Source organism: Pelodiscus sinensis, chromosome 25 (genome assembly GCF_052426305.1).
Source record: "Pelodiscus sinensis isolate ZL-2025 chromosome 25, ASM5242630v1, whole genome shotgun sequence".
In the NCBI taxonomy this organism is placed as follows: Eukaryota; Metazoa; Chordata; order Testudines; family Trionychidae; genus Pelodiscus; species Pelodiscus sinensis.
Window position 1 is genome coordinate 1,849,890 of NC_143076.1, and position 22,358 is coordinate 1,872,247.

The 22,358-nt window shown below is 50.1% G+C and overlaps 1 protein-coding gene across 1 annotated transcript in view; it reads right to left on the reverse strand.

Moving 5' to 3' along the window:
- Positions 1-312: 312 nt before the first annotated feature.
- The window catches only part of LOC102449828 (uncharacterized), a 33,856-nt gene continuing 11,810 nt past the window's right edge, over positions 313-22,358 (reverse strand). The window contains exons 2-6 of the mRNA XM_089773351.1: positions 21,512-21,638; positions 19,722-19,835; positions 10,874-11,074; positions 9,567-9,662; positions 313-9,283 (exon numbers count right to left, since the gene is read on the reverse strand). Of these exons, the coding sequence (XP_089629477.1) occupies positions 7,107-9,283; positions 9,567-9,662; positions 10,874-11,074; positions 19,722-19,835; positions 21,512-21,638 (2,715 nt within the window). The 3' untranslated portion in view covers positions 313-7,106. The remainder of the gene's footprint in view (positions 9,284-9,566; positions 9,663-10,873; positions 11,075-19,721; positions 19,836-21,511; positions 21,639-22,358) is intronic.

A 22,358-nucleotide genomic window follows, 5' to 3' on the forward strand; every position in this document is an offset into this window, starting at 1 on the left:
GCCGCTTTCTCCAAGTATTCATTTGGCATCAGAGTTTAATATGCAAACTACTCTGTGCTGCTGCACAAGTGACACTATTTCCACCCAGTACCATGCAGTTCCTGGAGGATTTGCTGTAGGCAGCAAAACAGAGCCCTCAGTTGCCTCTACATCTGTGGTCACCAACAGATCGATCGCGAGCTACTGGTCGATCTCGAGGCCTCGACCAGTCGCTCGTGAGGCGTCCTGTCCACCCCGCCCCCATTTCCCTCCCACCCCCCAGAAGCCCCACTACTTACCTCAAGAGAAAACGGAAGTAGTGTTGGCTTCAGAAGTCCCGCAGCTTAGTGCCACTTTTGGCAATTCCAGAAGTGCGCTCGCTGCTCTGCTAGCCCCCTGAACTGCACAGGAGGGGTGAGTCAGCCCCGCGAGAGGCACACAGGGGGTTTCCTAGTGCGCGCAGGGGGGGGTGTTGGCCCCGGGGCAGGTGTTCACGCGGGGCTTCCCAGCACGGGGCTTCCCTGCATGGGGGGGGTTGGCCCCCTGGGCAGGCGCGCGCGTGTGGGGCTTTGCTGTGCAGGGATGCGCTGGTTTCCCTGGGGGGCGGAGAATGCTGGGAGGAGGGAGATACAAGGGACTCTCTGCCTCCACTGGCACCCCACTCCCCAGCCCCCACTCCCAAGCCACAGAACGCTGTCCCCACCTACAGAACGCTGTTCCCACTCCCATCCCCACTCCCCTGTCCCCAGCTACAGAATGCTGTCCCCACTCCCGTCCTCAACTACAGAACTCTGTCCCCACTCTCCTATCCCCAGCTACAGAACTCTGTCCCTATTCCCGTCCCCACTCCCCGAACTCTGTCCCCACTGGCACCCTGTCCCCAGCTGCAGAAACCTGTCCCCACTGGCACTCTGTCCCCTGCTGCAGAACCCTGTCCTCTGCCCTCCCAGCACCCTGTTCCCTCTCCCCTGCCCCCAGCCGCATTACTCTGTCCCCACAAAATGTATAATTATAAATGCTTCATTTTAGATTTAAATAGCATGTATAAAAAACAGACCATTTATTTCATAACTATAAACACGTGATTTTAATTGTATGTATCGCATAATTTAAAAATAAACTTTATCAGAGGGTGTAAGTAAGGGCTGGGGATAGCAAGTGATGGACAGGAGGAGAATAGAAAGGGCGGGGCGGTAGATCTTCGCCTGTGCTGAGATTTAAACAGATCTTGGGAGTAAAAAGGTTGGAGACCACTGCTCTACATCATTCCAAAAGGATTCTCCGTGTGGACCATCAGACTGTTTCCTGTTGTCCACAGACAAGAATAACCAGATTCCAGCACAATTACACATCCCACAGGTGGGGGCTGGTTTGATGCTGAACCCTATGGCTCAACTATGATACTCTCACACTGTCCCCAAGCTCTGGGAGTCAGGAGTCACCAACAAGCCAAAGGGATGTTATAAGCCTTCTCTTGTCTTTTCTTTTTATATCACCTGTAATATCTAACACATCTTGCATTTATTTGCATTAAGCTATTTGTTTCTTCCTACTTACCCTCCAAACCTGAAAGCAGAGTCTGGCTGGTCCAGCCTCTGAAGTAAGACAGTTTGGTAAGGTGCTTGGTCAGAGTTACAAAAGCTGCTGAGCAGCCATGGACTGTGGAGAAGCAGATGTGCCCTTGGCAAGACCTCTGCACAGCTTTGAGCTCTGCTTACCCTTCATGTAAAACCACAGTCCTATGCAAAGATAAATCAGAAAAAGAAACACACATGTCTGGGGTAGGAACTGAGAGAGGGTTTCATACTGGCCAGATCAATATTTCCACCCTGTTGTGTTCCTCCATAAAAAGCTCTTAGAGCTGGAAAGCCACTGGTCTGTCTCCGAGAAGGAATGCATATACACTCTAGAGAAGCCATGTATTTGGAGATGGCACTTTCATCTACAGACTGACCATTCTGCTCTGAAATGATTTCACACGGTCAAAGAGACTAACAGGATACTCCTGCAGTGGAGTTTGGCTCCCCAAGACTTTGTCTTTGACATACAACACATCTCAGGAGCTTCTAACAAAGTGGCTGATGCACACTCCCATGAAAGTTTTCTGGACTAAGCCAGTTAAAACTCTCCCTATATCTAAGTCATTGTATTCTGGGCATGCATGGGGATCTTGTTTAGTTCTTTGTATATTCAGCAGTGAATTTATTGTGAGCAGGTATATTATGTTTTCGCCTAAACAGCCAGAAAAAAAATCACAGCCAGTATGGACCGCCCGTCTGGCCCAGTCTGTGATTTGAGAGGTGTGTGATGGAGAGGAGTGCTGACCTTTTCTAAACATCTCCATATTCAGTAACTAAAAGAGTTCAATCGAGGTAGCTAGAAAATGTGGGCAGGAAGCCAGAACCAAAAATAAAGTATTGGCATTTGACTTGGAAGAGAAATCCACCTATGTTCCTTTGTGTGAGTTTTAAGTCAGGAGCTGGAGGAACAAGATGAATTGAACCAGGCAGAATTACCTTACCTACAAAGAATACAGGGCACGGAAATAGACTGGACCTTGAAAGCACAGGTATGAGTAGACTGGAAATATCTATTTAGATATAATAAGATTATTTGATTTGTTTGGTTGTTTGGTTAAACTTCTCTGTGCTAAGTCAATGGTCCCTCTCCCCCTTCCCCTCCACTGTAACCTTACGATGAATCCCAGGGATGAATTTCGCTTTGCTATTAATGTTCTTTTCTCAGTTGCATTAAAACACCTAGCAACCAAGTATGCTTTATCAAGTATAACTTTTTGTTTTGTTAATAAAATCACCTTTTTTGAAGGTGATGATTTGATTCTTGTGTCCTAGAAGGAAATAGGAGTTCTGTGTAAGCTGACCTCTCAGTCTTAAGCATGTAATCAGACATTACAGGTATTCTTCCCCTCCCCTGCCCCCCAAGATCTCATGTGGCATCTAGAAGAAGTTCTAAATGCTTCGTCCTGGGTTCAAGAGAAAAAGAGGTTTTCACATGGTGGTAGCAGCCTGTCTCCAAAGGGCAGAGAATCTGTGACCTTGGGGAGCTTTTACGCAGAAGCCTAGAGAGGCAAAGTATTTTTAAGGTCTCTTGTGGGCCCTCACCTTCTGCACTCAGAGTGCCAGAATGGGGAACAGACCTGACCCTATCACTGGAGATTTTAAAGAGGTGATTAGACGAATACCCATCAGGCATGGTCTAGATGGTGCTTAGTCCAGTCATGAATGCAGGGAACTGAACTCAATGGTCCAGTTCCCTTCAAGTTCTATGATTCTATGGCTACATGCAGGTCAGAGCAAGGGCCATTTATTAAATAGCAATTAAGGAAAGGGAAAATGAGAAAGGTTAAAAGAAAACACACAGTCATGCTGTGTGGCTTGAGGACATCACACACACCTATCTGATATACCTATGGGAAGTTCAGAGACTGCCCCAAGCTTCCTTTCCAGTGCTCAGCTCTGCTGTGTGTCAGACAATTGCTCTGGTGGTGGCCATAGGCCTTCAGGTGCTAGGTGGCAGAACCCTCCTCATCAGTGTCAACCCTTCCCCTCTCAGCATCAGGGTAATGATTCCCTCCAAGAATGGCTCGCCAGGCCTTTGGACTGGTGGGATCTCCTAGTGCCAGGCCCTCAACCCAGGATTCCCGCTCGCTCTGCCTAGCTGCTCCCAGCTCTGAATTGCTCCAACAATAGCCCCATTCTGCTGCCAAACTGATGCTGGTCTGCCTCCCAGCCTCTGGGCTGCTTCTTTCCCCACTCTGGTGCCTGCAGCCTGCTCTGTGCACAGGAGAGCTGTCTGGGCTGCTTCTGCACCCAGCACTGTCATGCTGCCTGGCTGCTTTCTGTCTCTCTCTGGCTCACCCAACCCTGCTCCCTAGCTCAGCTTGGGCTCTGCTCTCTCTCTAGCTCAGCCCCACTTTGTCTGAACCCGATCTGAGCAATTGCAGCTCATATAGAGGATATGACCCTACTCCAGCATCTTGGCTCCCTTATTAGCTGTCCCCCTTATCCATCATGCTGCCCTGTAGCCTTGGCCTTCCCTCATTGGCCCCCAGGAACTGTCAGCTGTTTAAAGGCCCTGATTCCCATCAACCCTTCCTCTACCTGTTGGTGCTGGGGGATATTTAACCCACCCTGTCCTGATCAGTTTTAGTGAGGTGCCAGCAGTCCCCTGACACACAATACAATAGCAATACCATTGGCGGTAGCAGCTGTTACAGGGTAGAGCCCCATGAGCCATATTGAATTAGGATGAGCCCAGATCAGATCATCAAATATCCAGATAATCAGATTGGGATGTTGCAGAACCATCTAGTGGTCACAAGAAGACTTGCCTGCTTCTGGCCCTGTGTGCACTGGTTGGGGGGGGGGTTCACATGGGATGCTGAACAATGGAAGGGGGCATCAACAGTTCCCACAAATTGTCCCAGACTTCACCCATATGAGACGGAAAATGTCTATGGCATTAGGCACCTACACGTGGTTCTCTCTGACCGGTCCTACTCTGGACTGTGTTTGTGTTTGCAAGAGCCCCTAGGGGTTCAGCGTAAATGGACCCCCAGGTCAGGGAAGGGGGCTTGGGCCCTTCCTCTCTCCTAGCCCCGGCCCCTAAGGCAGGGACTCTTGTCCCTACTCGGTGGAGGGGGCTGTAGCCCCTAAACCCTCCACTCACGGGTTCCACGGCCCTGCCCTGGGCCACTTCTTCCCCAACTCCTATGGCTCCCAGTGCAGAGCCAGACGTACCATCCCTCTCCTCCTGAGGTGTGTGTTGCCTCGCTCCGGCTCACCACCCCCTTCATCGGGGCTCCTTGCCCCTTTTAAACTGCCTGCCTCGGCATCTATTGCCGGCCCCGCCCCCGCGCTCCCCATCCCATCCCTCCGGGGCTCACATGTGATGTCACCGGCGGCATCATCTGGTCGCGCCGTGTTTGCCCAGCGGTTTGCGATTGCGGCACCACCAGCTGCTTCTGGCCGTGCAGATGCCCCTCCTGATCTCCAGCCCACAGTCCAGGGCCACCTCTAGTGCGGGGCAGCGCACTACCCCAGTATCTGTACTGACTCCAGGTGATAGCGCACCTCCTATTATTCACTGCTGATAGTAACTCTCTTACATGTCTCCTTACAGCTCCCCAGCTGCCCCTGCCATGGGGCAGGCAGGAGAATCATTACATCCAACTGACAGAGGGAGGCACGAAGGCTGAGAAAGGCAAAGGGCCTTGTCTGACATCACACAGCCAGTCTGGAACAACACTAGGAATAGGACCCAGAAGCCCTAATTTTGCAACTCACCATCAATCTGGAGTTTCGCACCCTGACTGATCAGAATAGAGTGCCCTCCGATGAGCTACAGACCCACAGCCCTGCTTAGGGATTGCTCAGCCAGTAGTTTAGAAGAACAACAGGAGTCAGCAGTTCCAAAGGGGTGTACAAAGATTTAACCTGCCTCTCTGGGGCCATGGACTCTCCAGGGAGAGTGGGAGGGGCTCTTTCCGCCACACACCCTGTAGGCCACGTGGGTGAATGCAAACCTTTTCATGGACTACCAGTTGCTAATGGACACTCATGGTTAATTATATAATTACACTTTCATTATTTTGCTAGTACTGCAGCTGGGGAGATCAGTTTAATTTACATTATAAAACAGATTAAGCATTTTGAGTTTCTCATGTTACTTAGTAAAACTTCATTTCAAATAAGAAGAACATTACAACTAACATAAAAAGCTTCAATGTTTTCTTTAAGGCAAGAGTGAAGAACCAATTTTGAGTTGGGGATCACTGACCCACAGAAAAATCAGTTGGTGACCACACAAGTGAGAAGCCAAAAAACTCCTCCACCCCCCCCCCAAAAACTCACTGATGTGGCCCAACTGAGGCACCTCACTCCTCTGCTGCCCCAGCCTCATAGGGTGAGGAGAAAGGAAGGGGGACTGAGGTTCAGGGCTTACCATAGACCAGATTTACTTTTCTGGGGTTCTGGAGTTAGTGGATTTTACAAACACCATTAGGCTCTGGGATAGGTACAAAAATGAGGGATACTGTGTGAGGCAAGACTGATAGCAAACAGAATAGGGATGGGGTGCAAGAGCTGGGAGAGAGCTGGAGTGCAGAAGCAGGCTGCGTGTAGAGTGTCTGGCCAGATGGAGGAAGCAGGAACAAGGGAAAGTGCAGCGTGTGGCCAAGTAGAGGGTGCAAGAACAAGGGAGGGTGTCAGAGCAAGCTGGGGGTGCTGGGTGTTGGGGGGAGGGAATTGAAGGGAATGGAATGGGGGTTCTGGGAATGAAGGGGAACATTACCTGACTTGTGCTCCCTTACAGCAACATCTGAAGCAATGCTGTCCCATCTGCTGCAGAGGACACCACAGGCTGGAGACAACACTGCCACAGCCATGCAGCTGTGGGTCAGCCCTGGAGACCAGAGGCATAGCTGTTGCAGCCACATGGCCTGGGGCCAGAGGGGCTCTTGCCACAGCCATGCAGCCCAGAGCCACTTCAGAGGCACCCTGCCATGGCCACATGGCTCTGGTGACACAGATACCATTGCTGTGGCCATGAGTCAGCCTTAGAAGGCAGAGCTGCTGGGGTAGCAGTGCCCTCAGGCTCTGGGGCTGGCTCTAGATCATGCAGTGAAGCCTCAGCCCCATTGCTGCCTCCTCTCCAGTGTCTGCATGACAGGAAGGGGAATGGGGCTGAGCTCATTCCCTAGCAGCACGTGCCCATTAGCAGACAGAATCAAAACTTTAAGTGGGCTCGATTCTGCCCATTGAGAGGCTTTTGCCCACCTCTAATATAGAGTTTCTCCCCTATGTGGGTTTTCCTATGTGCCACAAGGCTTGAACTCACACTGAAGTATTCCCCTGCAGTCAGAGCAGCTGACAGGTTTCTCTCCTGTGTGGGTTCTCCTATGCCTAACAAGGTGTCACCTCCGAGTGAAGCTTTTCCCATAGTCAGAGCAGCTGAAGGGTTTCTCCCCTGTGTGGATTCTCTTAAGTCTAACAAACTGACCTGTTACTGAAGCATTTCCCACAGTCGGAGCAACTGAAGGGTTTCTCCCTGTGTGGCTTCTCCTATCTCTAACAAACTGTGACCTGTTTCTGAAGCATTTCCCACAGTCAGAGCAGCTGAAGCAGCTCTCTGGTGTGGGTTCTCCTATGTGCAACAAGGGTTAAACTCAACCTGAAGCTTTTCCCACACTCAGAGCAGCTGAAGGGTTTCTCTCCTGTGTGGATTTTTCCATGCAAGAAAAGGTGTGACTTCCGACTGAAGCTTTTCCCACAGGCAGAGCAGCTGAAGGATTTCCCTCCTGTGTGGATTTTTCTATGGATGACAAGGTGTGACTTCCGACTGAAGCTTTTCCCACAGGCAGAGCAGCTGAAGGGTTTCTCTCCTGTGTGGATTTTTCTATGGATGACAAGGTGTGACTTCCGACTGAAGCTTTTCCCACAGTCAGAGCAGCTGAAGGGTTTCTCTCCTGTGTGGGTTCTCCTATGCCTAACAAGGTTTGACCTCTGACTGAAGCTTTTCCCACAGTCAGAGCAGCTGAGGGGTTTCTCCCCTGTGTGGGCTCTCCTATGGCTAACAAACTGTGACCTGTTATTGAAGCATTTCCCACAGTCAGAGCAACTGAAGGGTTTCTCTCCTGTGTGGATTTTTCTATGGATGACAAGCTGTGACTTCCGACTGAAGCTTTTCCCACAGGCAGAGCAGCTGAAGGGTTTCTCTCCTGTGTGGGTTCTCCTATGCCTAACAAGGTTTGACCTGTGACTGAAGCTTTTCCCACAGTCAGAGCAGCTGAAGGGTTTCTCCCCTGTGTGGGCTCTCCTATGGCTAACAAACTGTGACCTGTTATTGAAGCATTTCCCACAGTCAGAGCAACTGAAGGGTTTCTCTCCTGTGTGGGCTCTCCTATGGCTAACAAACGGTGACCTGTTACTGAAGCATTTCCCACAGTCAGAGCAGCTGAAGGGTTTCTCTCCTGTGTGGGTTCTCCTATGTGCAACAAGGGTTGAACTCTCCCTGAAGCTTTTCCCACAGGCAGAGCAGCTGAAGGGTTTCTCTCCTGTGTGGATTTTTCCATGCAAAACAAGTTGTGACTTCCGACTGAAGCTTTTCCCACAGGCAGAGCAGCTGAAGGGTTTCTCTCCTGTGTGGATTTTTTTATGGATGACAAGGTATGAGCTCTGACTGAAGCTTTTCCCACAGGCAGAGCAGCTGAAGTTTCTCTCTCCTGTGTGGATTTTTTTATGTCTAGCAAGGTGTGAACTCGTACTGAAGCTTTTCCCACAGTCAGAGCAGCTGAAGGGTTTCTCTCCTGTGTGGGTTCTCCTATGGCTAACAAACTGTGACCTCTTACTGAAGCATTTCCCACAGTCAGAGCAGCTGAAGGGTTTCTCCTGCGTGTGGCTTCTCCTATGTCTAACAAACTGTGACCTCTTACTGAAGCATTTCCCACAGTCAGAGCAGCTGAAGGGTTTCTCTTCAGTGTGGATTTTTTTATGTCTAGTAAGGTGTGACCTCCAGATGAAGCTTTTCCCACAGGCAGAGCAGTTGAAGGGTTTCTCTCCTGTGTGGATTTTTCTATGGATGACAAGGTGTGAGCTCTGAATGAAGCTTTTCCCACAGGCAGAGCAGCTGAAGGTTCTCTCTCCTCTGTGGATTTTTTTATGTCTAGCAAGGTATGAACTTGCACTGAAGATTTTCCCACAGTCAGAGCAGCTGAAGGGTTTCTCTCCTGTGTGGGTTCTCCTATGTGCAACAAGGGCTGAACTCTCCCTGAAGCTTTTCCCACAGGCAGAGCAGCTGAAGGGTTTCTCTCCTGTGTGGATTTTTTTATGTCTAGCAAGGTGCGACCTTCGACTGAAGCCTTTCCCACAGGCAGAGCAGATGAAGGGTTTCTCTCCTGTGTGGATTTTTTTATGTCTAGAAAGGTGCGACCTTCGACTGAAGCCTTTCCCACAGGCAGAGCAGATGAAGGGTTTCTCTCCTGTGTGGGCTCTTCCATGTTTTATAAGAGTTGCACAGGGTGACTCTTGATGGGGGATTTTCTGTTGAACAATTTCTGTGTTTGTTTTTAACCTCCTGCTTCTGAGACTGTATTTACCTTGTCCCACTCCTGGATGGTTTCCCTGATGCCTTTGTGGGCTATGCTGTCTCTTACAGGTCTCTCCTTGCTTAGGACTCTGAGAAACATGCCCTTCAGATATTCCCAACATAATCCCACATGGAGCCATTCGCTCTGGTCTTTCCTCCTGAAGACTTTTGTCATGGTCCTCACTCAGCCTCCCATCATCTGTTGGGAAAGAGAATCCAGACAGAAATCACTCAGTTTGCTGAAAGAAAACTATAAAAGGGGAATAGAAAAGGAGGACAACACCCCAAAAATGGCTGGAAAGATTGAATAATCATGAGCTAAGTTCACCCTCCTTCCCCCAAACCCTTTTGCCCACCCAGCACCCTCCAATTGGTGTTCAAGAGAGGCTGAAGGGTCAGTCAGATTTTATGAAAATGCACAACTGAAATCTGCTATGAGGACACAGAAATTAGATTCTGAGTCAGTTTAGCTAATTGCTCACCTGTGTGGGTGTTACTGATGATCTCCCCTCTCTCACAGCCCTGGAGATATGGGATCTGTAGCTCCTCTTCCTGCTCCTCCCAGGAGATCACATGAGCTTTGGAGACAGGAAATACAGTTTGGGGAGCAATTAAAAGAGTTGATCTTGTTTATTAAGGTCTGTGCCATTACTCCTTCCAGAGTCAGGATCTGAGTCGCCCTCTAAGAGAGGCACCTTCCCCACCTTGCAGAGACTGGGCTCTGGCTGGTACAAGATCCCAGAACACACTAACCTGCAGTAAAGATGCATCCCCTCTTCCTCTGGAATGGCCCAGATGATTCCCCAGGGGAGCGGAGCACTCTACTGCACTCTCTAAAGTACATCTAAGTCTCCCCCATGGCCCTTTCCATCCCTCCCTCCCCAGGACAGGACAGGACCCCACTGCTCAGAAGGGGCGCTATAGTGAGGGCTGGCAGGTCTGACACCGAGGCCCCCAGGCAGGGTACAGACTGTAGCTGCACATGGCAGGTCACTAGGACTTGGAGAGAAAGGACTCAGCAGAGCTCTAGGTGCCCAAGGGCTCTGTCTACAAAGCTCCTTGCTGGGGGGCTTGGCTCACCCTGTTCTTTGGCTCAGATGTTCTACTTGGGCCAGAAGGAGGCAGGTAAAGTTGTCCCAGCCGCAAAATGAACCCTTGGCTGATTGCTTCAGGCACTGCCTAAGCTCCATGCTCCTGATGCCTGTGCCTCGGTGGTCCCTGCCAGCTGCCCACAATAGCTGCTGCTTCCACAGGGTGTCAGGGTGTTCCTGCAGCTCAGCTCCCCAGGTACAGCCTTTTTGGGGTTTCCCAGCCTCTCTCTTGTGGTCAGTCAGGCCAGCCATTTGGTGCCCCTCTGGGCTGGAAACAATCTACCAGAAGCAGAAAAGGATTCTGAGATTGCACTGTCCTCCCAGGGGCTCTGGCCACCGGCACAAGGAGAGCCTGCAGGACCTAAGAGGAGTCACACCCAGCCCCACAACTCTAGTACCTGCTGTTCTTGTCTGGGCCCTTCCACTGACACCTCTGGCCAAGGTAAAACATAGGCAAGATGATGGGAAGTCCATGGAAACCTTGGCTGTGGGAAGAGCAGCACCACTGTTATGTCCCTGAACCTGCTTCTCCTAGGAGGGGTCGCAGAGGGGACAGTCTCTCTCACAGGAGCCAGGATTACTGGGGTGGATACTCCTGACGTTAGGGATGGGGGCAATGAGGGACCCTGAACCAAACCCAACCAAGCTGCTCCAGAGCCCACCCAGCTTCTGTTACACAAGGGGACAAGAATCCTTACCCAGCCAGCTCACTGCCTCATAATTCTCCTGCATCACATCCCAGTAGAGGGCTCTCTGGCCCAGGTCCAGCAGAGCCCATTCCTCCTCAGAGAAATACACAGCCACCTCCTTGAAGGTCACTGGCTTCGCCACGGCCATTTCCTGTCCCTGGCTCTGCAGGCCAGGGGCTGAGCTGGAGACAGACATGGGTGTTCTGCAGCCTGTTAGGGGGTGAAGGGCAATTGGAGACATTTCAGAAAGGCTTTATTCCTTTCCACACCCCCATTCTGCCCAAACTGTGTCCCTGGTTACACATATGCTAGACTCTGCCCTTATGGGCAAATGCTGAGTCTAGATATTTCATAAAGACAACACATGAGTTAGATCCCAAATCCACATTCATTTCTCTCAATACCTAGCTTGAGTTTCAACATTACTGCACCTGCAACAATTGCATTCAATCCTGAGCACCCAGTGTTTTTCAGAAACAATCCACTAATTATGCTGCCTGTGAAGGGATCTAAATTTAGGTTCCTGCAGCTAAAATACCTAGTTTTCCTCCATATACTTGTAGTACAGAGTCAGGTCCTTTCATAGGGACTAAACCAACAGAGACTTTATTACCCCTCCCCACAACAGAGATGAAATGAAGTTAATGCCAGTCGAATGTTTATTATTAAACACATTTGGTGAGCGTTTGCAGGATGAGACCCTAACATTTATAGATTTACACTATCCAAGAGGAATATTAGCCCTGCAGTCTGACCCCGTCTGTGACACAAGCCATTACACTTGGCCCAGCTAGCCAGGCATAGAGCTCTATTACCCCATAGCACCAAATTTCGTAAAAACCTTATCTTTCGAGCCATCCCTTCTTCCTCCTGAAATGAGGTTTAAAGGATGGTGGAAGAACATATCCGCTTTTTCGGACGTGTTCCTTAGATGCATAGCTTTGCTGCAATCTAGACATTGCTAAGTGTAAACTGTTTCTGGCTTTATTTGAAAAGGGATTAAAAAAGGAATCTTTTTTGTGTTGGGGACCAGAGCAGGCTCCCCAATATCGAGGGTTCCCTGAGCTTCAGGGGCCAGATCCAGCTCTTCAGGCCAAAGGTTCCCTGCTCCTGTTTTACAGTGTGAGCCAGTCAGCTTTAAGCAGGCACAGAAACCAAACAGGCATTCTATAGCTCTTAAAGCCAGGCTATGGGCTGGATCTGGCCCTCCAAGTCACCAAATCTGGCTGGCAGAGACAGCAGAGACTCTGAGGCAGGCTCCTCGGCTTCCCCCACAGCCCCGTGGGACATCCCCAAAAGTGGCTGCAGGGCTCCATTTCTGTTTTGAAACTGGAGGGGGGGGGGGAGTTTTAGGAGCTGCCTCACCCTGAACACGTTCCCATTGGCCAAATTCTGGCAGAAACCAGCCAATGAGAGCGGCTTGTTGAAGTAACAGACAACCAAGAAGAATCACATCCTCTCTCCAAAGTTCAGGTTTTCAGGAAGCACATGGCCAGGCAAGCTCCTGGGAAACATTTTAAGCTCTGCAGAGAGGCAGGCTAGTTTGGAAGCTGGTAAGTAAGTCTCTTGGCCACAGCCTGCATCTGACACTCCAGCCCTTTCCTGCCCCAATTCTCTGCCCCCCCCCCCTCAAGTCAACATACCCAAACCTTTTGTCCCCTCTTATATCCACACCTCCTCTTAGATCTGGCACCCCAATCTCCTGCCCCAATCACAATCCCCTCCTACCCTAGGTCACATCCCAAGCCCCTTGTCCTATTACTGGATTTTAAGGGGAACAGACAGATCACTGCTGCACTTATCAGGGGGGAGCGTTTGCTCCAAAAATCTGTACAATGGGGACCATATGAGGCATCACATGAAAGCTTCTGTTCTACTAATTCTGTATATGCTCATGTAATTGTATAATATCTGTATGTGGAGTTATAAACATGTAGGCTGTGTCTTCATTGGCACCCTTTTCCAGAAAAGGGATGCTAATGAGACACTTCGGAATTGCAAATGCCCCGGGGATTTAAATTTTCCCCGCGGCATTTGCATGAACATGTCTGCCGCTTTTTTCCGGCTCGGGGCTTTGCTGGAGAAAAGCGCCAGTCTAGACAGGCATCTTGCGGAAAATAAACCCTTTTCTGGAAGATCCCTTATTCCTACTTAAAATCAGGAATAAGGGATCTTCCAGAAAAGGGTTTATTTTCCGCAAGATGCCTGTCTAGACTGGCGCTTTTCTCCAGCAAAGCCCCGAGCTGGAAAAAAGCGGCAGACATGTTCATGCAAATGCCGCGGGGAAAATTTAAATCCCCGAGGCATTTGCAATTCCGAAGTGTCTCATTAGCATCCCTTTTCCGGAAAAGGGTGCCAATGTAGACACAGCCCTGAAGGAATGCCTGGCCACTGACCATGTGACCCACTCCAACTTGGAGAGTCCAGGGGATAGATATATAAAATGCCATGTGGCAGGGTCCATCTTAGTCTTCAGTTTTGCTTCGAATCCCAGATGCAGCCTTGCAGGGAACAACGAGCCGGAAAGAACCGTGGACTCATCCTGACATAGGATGCTATGACAGTGCATTGGGGTTTCCCGTCTCCTCCACCCCCATAGTGGCACAAACAGACTCCACCAGCTAGTAGGATTGAGAGAGTTTATTGCGTCTCCAAGATCCAGCGCAGCACTATTATCTGGTTACAGGAACTGGGGACAGGAAGCCTCAGGCCCCCCCTTGAGTCCTACAATCCCGACTCCTCCCTAGCCCCTTCTCCTGTGCTTCTGCCCTTCCTCCCAATTCTGTCCCCAGCCAGGTGTTGGTCTCCACCTTCCTCCCTTTGTCTCTCCCCCGGGAGGCTGAGCCTAGGGCTATGTCTACATTCGCAGCTTCTTGCACAAGTAATATGCAAATGAGGCTAAGCGTGGAATATTGCCGAGCCTCATTTGCATACCTAATGAGCCACCATTTTTTCAGAAGAGGCTCTTGCACAAGAAGTAGTGTCTACACTGCCCCTTCTTGTGCAAGAAAAACCCTCTGGCGCAATGCCGTTTTTCCTGTCAAGTAATAGATGTAGCAGCATTGCGTAAGAGGGTTTTTCTTGTGCAAGGGGCAGTGTAGACGCTCCTTCTTGCACAAGAGCCTCTTCTGAAAAAATGGTGGTTCATTAGGTATGCAAATGAGGCTCAGCTATATTCCATGCTTAGCCTCATTTGCATATTACTCACACAAGAAGTCGCAAGTGTAGACATAGCCTAGGTGTCTGAGTTAATACACAGAGTCAGTGAGAATCTCACCTCATAGCTCAGGGGGACTCCAGGTTACAGAGCAGACAGCCCCCCCCACTATGCCACAGACGTACACCAGAGACTTTTAAGATAGTAGTTATAACACTTCTGCTAAGAGCCTGTATCAAAAACTGTGAGATTCGATGCAAGTAATGTCTTATCCTTTAACAACCTTACTCTCATGGTTTTCTTTCTTTTAATAATAAATCTTTAGACGTTAAATGCTAAAGGATTGGCTAAGCATGATTCTGTAAGTAAGATCCAGAGTGTAAATTGACCTGGGAACTGTGGCTAGTTTCTTGGGACCAAAAGAACCCATTAGGGCAGGTGAGATTGGGGTCTATAACACCTCACCTATTGTTAGGCCTGGGGCTGATTGAAACATAGGAAGAGCTGGGATGTCTGAGGGGTTTTTGCTCGTGAGGCTTCTGGCTGGCCAGATCGGCAGCTGAAGTGCTCAGCTGGTTTGTGGCCTATTTGGGAAAGGCCTCCAGTCAGGGGTTGTAAGGAGCTCCAAGTTTGAGCAATTCGACCTGAGTGGATGCCCTCAGTTGTGCCCAGACCCGACCCGGCCCAGCACACCTCTACACTACAGTCCCCTGCCCTAGGTCACAACTGCCTGCCTCATCCCAACTCCCTCCCATACTCCAGTCCCCTTCCTGCACCCCAGTCCATTACCCCAAGCTCCCATGTGCACCCAACCTCCATCCCAGACCCTGCATCTCCATAAATATTATAGAAGAGTACAGCCCTCGAAGACTTTCCAAAATCTTGGGAGTGCCCCCCCCATCAAAAATTATTGCCCACTCCTACCCTAAAGCCAGGCCTGGCCATGGCAGGTTTGCAGGGACTGCAGCTAAAACATTTGCCTGCCTCACACCCTGCTTGCAGGTGAGTGCCCCTCACCCAGCAGGGAAGTGCCGTCTGGGCCAGCCCGAGCATGTTGTTTTCAGTACATCCGCCCGCCCGCCAGTGACCAGTCACGGCCTACCCCTGCTCAGGCCCCACCCACCCCCTGCTACCATTGGTGTCTGGAAGGCAGCAGCCCCTGCAGTGGTCACTGTGTATGCAGCGCACACCCTGAAGGAGCCCGTGGTGCTGTTATTCACTGCACTGCTGCTCCTGGGAAATGAGGGGTGGGAGGAGGAGCAGGAGGAACTGGAGGAGCTGAGGTGAGGGGCATCTGGGTGTGGGGGGCTACTGTGTGCCGGGGTGGGGCAGGTGGACCTGAGTGGTAGGGCCTCACCCAGATTTTCCATCAGTGAGCAGAGCGAGTTGTGTGTGTGCACACTTACCACTATTGTGCACCACTGTGGGGGTGAGCCCTCCCCCTCCTCAACAGTGCCCCTGAGATCAGGGTGTTGCTCACACACTAGGATGCAGAGCCAGTAACAAAGGGTGGGGCCGGAAACACTCGTTTCCCCGATTTGCTGTTGCAGGAATTGTCCAGGCCCTTCGTGCAGCCCCATCCCTCCTGCAGCTTGTGTCACTTGTCACTGGCATAAGCATTTCCCACCCAGCATGTCAGACTGAGCCCTGCAGCTACTCATTTCACTCCCGCCTGCTCAGGATACCTCATCTGAGACATGCGCTACGGGGCGGGGAGAAGGGAGCAGAAGCGGGGCAGTTTTGTTACCAGGCCGAGAGTACAGAGACAGACTTTGGAGTACAACTGAAGAGCCGCAGACTCATGTTACCCCCGTCTCAGTGCTGGGATATTTTCTTACTACATTTTTGGCTTTTGGTAGCATTTTGGCTGCTTGACAGACCTTTTCAACAGGTTTTTGGATCAGGCTATCAGCAAGAAAATGTGATTATGCTTCTCTTGCACCTGTTCTACTGTGAGTATTTACAAAAACAAACACCCTCCCACCCCAACCAATATTAAAAAGAAAACAGTGAGTTAAATTTCTTTGTTGGAAGAGTTGTAGAGAGCTGTTAGCAACAGGTAAAAAAATCTATCAGAAATCCAAAGATTTTTGGTCCCAGTGAGGTGGAGAAATCTTGGAGGGGTGCCAAAATGCCTGAAAATCTGAGTCACCTTGAGTGTTGATTGTACATTGACACATTTAATGGCAGTAAAATAAATAAACCCACACTTCTTTAAAAATAAGATGTTTTATAGACTCTTCTCTTCCATCTGCTCTATGGCTGCCCGTTTAAAATGTCACCTCTGGTGTTTCAAAGGAGTAGCTGCTGTGGAACCCAGGGAAGTGCTCTCCCCAGCTGATCCCGGGTTCTGGGGAAATGCCCCCTTTGAATTCCTACTTTATAGACACTTCTCTTCCATCTGCTCATACACCAATGTGTTAGAGCATGTCCAACTGGATCATTTTGTCTCCTACATCTCTTGGGAAATGATTTAAAACTAGACAACTTGGAACTGTTATCAAACTATTAATCTGAGTGCATATGGAAATTAGGTTAAAATGGTGAAAATCAGTTTCTGTGCCTACACCAAAATCTATTTTGTGAAAATTTATCACCAGAAACGTATTTTAAACCCTAAATTTTCTGTAGCCAATATACAGTGCTGGACAATATTTCACATGTCTCCAAATTAAATAAGTCTGGGAAAATATTTCTCTTTACTGATATAATGATTGATAGTGGATTTTAACTGGATATTGTTATGGATTTTTGCTTTGTCAATTTCCAGTTACAGTTTTGCTGCATGCTAGAAATAAAAGGGAATACTTCAGCTCCCTTCCAATGACTTTCCTTGCCTTCAGTAGTTACTTCCTTTTTGATATTTTACATAGCAATTGTTTTCACTTTGAGTTATTTTTCTCCATCTTAGATAGTAATCTAAAAATGGAAAATAGACTGTTTACTATGGTACACATTTCTAGAAGACGATGCAGAAACAAGAGAATGTGACTATGTTCATGTGTAAACAGACAAAAAACAACAGTGCTATTAAAAAAGCAGCCTACAGCAGATTAAACACAGCTGTGTCTTCAGCAAGAGTTTAATCTAACCCAGTGGTCAGCAAACAGTGGATCGGGGTCTACCAGTAGATCTTAGAGCCTGACCGGTAATCCTGACTGGTTGGGCCAGGAAGCTATCAAGAGTTGGCACTTCAGTTGCCTCTCCACCTGCTGTCATGCTGCTCCTGCACTCTGCTTTGGAGCTACCCCCATGGGAGCTTCCTGCTTGCTGTGCAGAGTGTGAGAGGGAGGGGAGGGGGTGCTGATGTCAGGGTGTCCCTCCTCTCCCACTGCTGTACCCTATCTCCACACAGAGAAGGGGATAGAGGGAGCTTGGCAATGCAAGTCTCTGTCACACACACTGACTACATCTAGACTGGCATGATTTTCCGCAAATGCTTTTAACGGAAAAGTTTTTCCATTAAAAGCATTTGCAGAAAAGAGCATCTAGATTGGCACGGACGCTTTTGTGCAAAAGCACTTTTTGCGGAAAAGCGTCCATGCCAATCTAGATGCAGTTTTACGTAAGAAAGCCCCAATCGCCATTGGGGCTTTTTTGCGCAAAACAGTTTTTAGCTGTCTACACTGGCCCTCTTGCACAGAAGCATTTGCGCAAGAGGGCTTTTTCCCGAGCGGGAGCAGCATAGTATTTGCGCAAGAACACTGACAATCTTACATTAGCTCGTCAGTGTTCTTGCGCAAATTCAAGCGGCCAGTGTAGATAGCTGGCAAGTTCTTCCGCAAAAGCATCTGCTTTTGCGTAAAAACTTGCCAGTCTAGATGCAGCCACTGTATGTGTCTGTCATTCTGTCCTTCACTCACATCTCCCGACCCAACAGGTACGTGGTGGCTTGTTGTTACTTCTGTTACTGCTTGCAAAGTGGGTTAGTTTTGGTTTCTGACTGGTCTGTGCGTTTCATAACTTTCATTTCTCTCTTACACTTAAATTTAATTAGTTGAGTAGTGAGTTCTAACCTGTCATGGCTGGAGTCATTATCCCTATGGCAATTGCTGCTCCTGGAAGAGGCTGGCATGTCCCTGCAGCCCCTGAGCAAGGCAAAGCAGGGGGTCTCCACATATTGTCCTTGCTTGCAGACACCACTCCTGCAGCTCCCATTGATCAATAATGGGGTATCGTGGCCAGTAGAAGCTGTGGGCTCAGTGCCTGTAGATGAGGGGCCGCACACGGTGCCATGCAGCTAGTGCTGTACATGACAGCTGCTTTTAGGAGTGGTTCAGGGCCAGGGCAGGAGCAAGTCTGCCTTAACCCCACTGCTTCACCACCCGGAAGCCATCTCAGTTAAATGGTGCCCAGCCAGAGCCTGCTTCCTGAACCCCTGTCCCAGCCCTGAACCTCGTCCTGCACCTAACCTCCTATCCCAGATTTAAGTCCCCCTGCACCCAAACTCCTTCCCACAGCTAGCACCCTGAAACTCCTCCTGGGCCCCAATCCCCTGCCCTGGGCTAAGCCTAGAGCCCCTCCCATACTCCAAACCCCATGGCCCAAGAGCAAAGCCTGCACCCCAATCCCCTATCAAGCCTGGTGAAAGTGTGAGAATGGGGGAGGAAGGAGCATGGAGTGAGCAGGGTAAGGCCTCAGAAAAGGGGTGGATCAGCATCAGGGCCTCAAAGAAGTGACAGGAAGGAAGCAGGACAGGGCATCTGGGTTTGAGGTAGATCTTACATTGCACTTACATTTAAAAAGTGATCTTGTGTTTAAAAAGGTTGGAGACCACTGATCTAACCCCTAGGATGGGAAATTTCAGGGCTTCTTCCCAGGGCTGCGATCAGAATGGCACAATGTTGCCCAGGGACTGGACAAGGCAGCTCTTCGCTGCTTGAGATAAGATGGATTCACCAGCTAAGTGGAACTCGATGCAGTGAAATACTGTAGATCCAGCCCCTTCCAAACACTGGAATGATCAGACCTAGTCTTGGGGTTTAAAAGCGGAGTCCAGTGTCAGCTTGGGACTCCTCCACTGACCCCGGGCTCCACATGGTGCTGCCACTTTGAAATGCTACAAGAAGCCTTGTGCCGGGCTCCATGCAGCATCTGAAAGCAGCAGTACTGCAAGGAGCATGGGGTCAGATGGGAGCCCCTAGCTGATCCCAGGCTCCACGCGGTACCACCCCTTTGAAATGCCACGTGCAGCCTGGAGACACCCCAGCTAGTCCTGGGCTGCAAGCAGCGTTTCAAAGCAGCAGGACCGTGTGGAGCCCAGGGTCTGGCCCCAGACTTCAAGTGGTACTACCACTTTGAAGTACCCCCACTCTCCCTGCCTTGTGACAGAGGCAACAAGGGGCGGGGGAAGTGACTAGTCTGTTGATGATCCAATAGGCATTTGCTTTTCAGACTAGTCCTTCACATCCCTAAGACAGAAAGCACAGCACAGTAATAGTTCGGGAAACTGAGACATTGCATTCTTTCTCCACACCCCACCCAAACACTCCCAGGGAAGGAAATGAAGGGAGGAAACCGCTGACAACTAACAGGATGGCTGGGGACCCCTGACAGCTATTTGCCCGGATGATTCCTGCAACCCTACATGGGAGACATGGAGCGGAAGTGAGGGCTCTCACTCACTGCTCATTTTTGGGAGTCCCAGATTTTTCCTGTACTCACTGGATGGTTTCTGTGTCAGTTTCCCTGACTCCTCACCTGTGTGGGTGCCTCTCAGGATCTCCATTTCTTTGAAGGGCTGGAGATCTGGGACCCACAGCTCTTCCCCTCGTTCCAGCTGAGCGATCAGGTCAGGTTTGAGAATGGAGAATCCTGAAAGGGGTGAGATCAGACAAGGTGAAGGCACATAGAGTCTGCGCAGAGTATGCATCACAAGGAACATTCCCTGATCTCAATCTCGTCCTACATGGGACTGGGTAACTCAGACATCTTGAGAGCAGCAGACTTCTGGGGCAGAATGGAGTGGGGATGTGACAATGCTAGGATTGTATTCACTGTGTTTGCTTTCTTGTGTTGCATGTGATTTGTACTGTCCTGTAGTAAACCCATGTGGGTGTGCCTCAGTTTCCCTGACCTCTGCACAGCTATCTCGATGGGGATGGGAATTGGGGGGGAAGGGTGACTTGCTGAGGGAGGATGCTTAGGCCAGCATGTTCATAATGGGACCAAGCGACACCTTTTTCCTGGGAAACTGGAGAAAGTTTGGAGTTGGGGTTGGCTGCAGTCAGGAATGAGCTGTGGAAGGTGGAAGTGTCTTGCTGGCTTGGGGGCAGAGATGGAAGCAGGACCCTTGACTCTGGGTTCCCGTCTCCCCAAGATGGTTTGTACTGATTACTCCTGGTTCCTGTGCTAACAAGTCTGTTCTACGCTGTGTCCCCGTGGAGTAATAAATATTTTGTTTTACCTTCCGGCTGAGAGTCATGTCTGGCTGCAGATGGGGGTGCAGAGCCTGTGACTCCCCACTCCTGGGGGACAGAAGGTGTTGTCATGCCCTCACTAGGGCTACATCTACACTGCACAGTTAATTTGGAATGAGCTATTCCAGAAGAGTTATTCCAAAGTCACTTATTTCGAAATAGCACGTCTACGCTGCAAAGAAACCTCAAAATGAGTCTGAGGCAGGCTTCCTTAATGTAGACAAGCTTTCTCTATAAAGAGCTCCTGGAAGAATAACTTTGAATGGGCCTGGGGAGGGGCTATTTCAAAATAACAGAAGTGGAGCATCTACACACGCCTTATTACGAAATAGCTATTTGGGAGGAGTTGTTATTCTTCACAGAATGAGGGTTACAGAAGTTGGAAGAAGCAGTCTGATATTATGAAATAACTCTGCTGTGTAGACATGCCCCCTAGGACTATAAATCATTGGTGGGCTCTGGAGCACTAGCTGACTCACACACAGCCTTGGGGTTGAATTCTGGGCAATTTCTAAATCTGTGCAGCCCAGATGCCTCCACAGATGGAGCCAGACCCATGAAGGCAGATGATCGGTGTGTGCAGGAGAAATAACAGGCAGGACAGTACTTTGGTTCTGGCCCCTGAAAGCTGGGGAGAGGAGGATGAATTACCATTTCGTTAGGTGTCTGACTGCCCTGTTCCTCAGAAGGGGGCATGGGGATGAAAGTGTCTCTCACGTGGGGGCTGTAGGCCCCACGTCCCTCTAATCTAAGGGTATATTTACCCTACAGTGCTATTTCAGGATACCACAGGTATCCTGAAATAGCTCCCAATCTTCACAAGCCATCTGTTATTTCAAACTATTTTTCAAAAGAATAGGTGCACTAGTTCGGTATCCCAGTAACCCTCATTCCAGGAGGGTTAAAGGATGACTCTAAATAGCACTTTATTTTGAAATAAACTCAAAACAAACTCTTATTTTGAGTTTTGAGTGCAGTGTAGACGTAGCCTAACTGACCAAGGAAGAACCTGACTCGATGCAGAAACGCCGGCCCCAGGGCTTTGCTAGCTGAGGGCGCAGGAATCCTTACCCAGCGAGGCCACTGTCTCATAGTTCTCCTGCATGACGTCCTCATAGAGGTCTCTCTGCGCGGGGCTCAGCAGCGCCCCCTGCCCCACGGTGAAATACACAGACAGCTCCTCGAAGGTCACTGGCACCTGAAATAGGGAACTCCCACTCAGTGCCTGACACCCCAGCCGCAGCCACACCCGTCACAATGGAGGGGGCCCGAGGAGCAGAATCCCACCCCACTCTGCCCAGAGAGGCCAGGAGGCTCCAGGGAGAGAGAGGGGAGAGCTCCTTGTGTCTCCCAGATGGATCAGGGCAGTGTCTTCTCAGTTACCCCCTTCCAGCCACAGGTTGAGGTGGGAGCAGAGCTCGGCACAGGCCACAGGGACAGGAATCCCAGCCCCTTCCCATTTCATGGCAGCCTCTGGCTATTGAGCTCTGTCTCAAGTATGAGAAACAGCAACAGGAATGGCCAGGCTGGGTCAGACCAAAGGCCCCTCCAGCCCAGTGTCCTGTCTGCCCACAGTGGTCAATGCAGGTGCCCCAGAGGGAATGAACAGAACAGGGAACCACCAAGTGATCCACCCCGGTGCCCATTCCCAGCATCTGGCAAACAGAGGCTCCAGACACCCTCCCTGCCCAGCCTGGCTAGTAGCCATTGATGGAACAATGGAGACTCTCACCAATTGTCCCAGCCCTGTCCATGGGGTTTCCTCTTTCAGAAACAGGAGAGTGTTCACCCTCCTCCCAATGGGCCTGTTCAGACCATCAGGCCCTAGGCTGAGCAAGCCCCAGCAAGTTTACCCACTCTGTCCCCTCCCTGGCTCACCCTGTGTATTCCCTGCCCCCCCCCTCTCTGCAATAGCCCC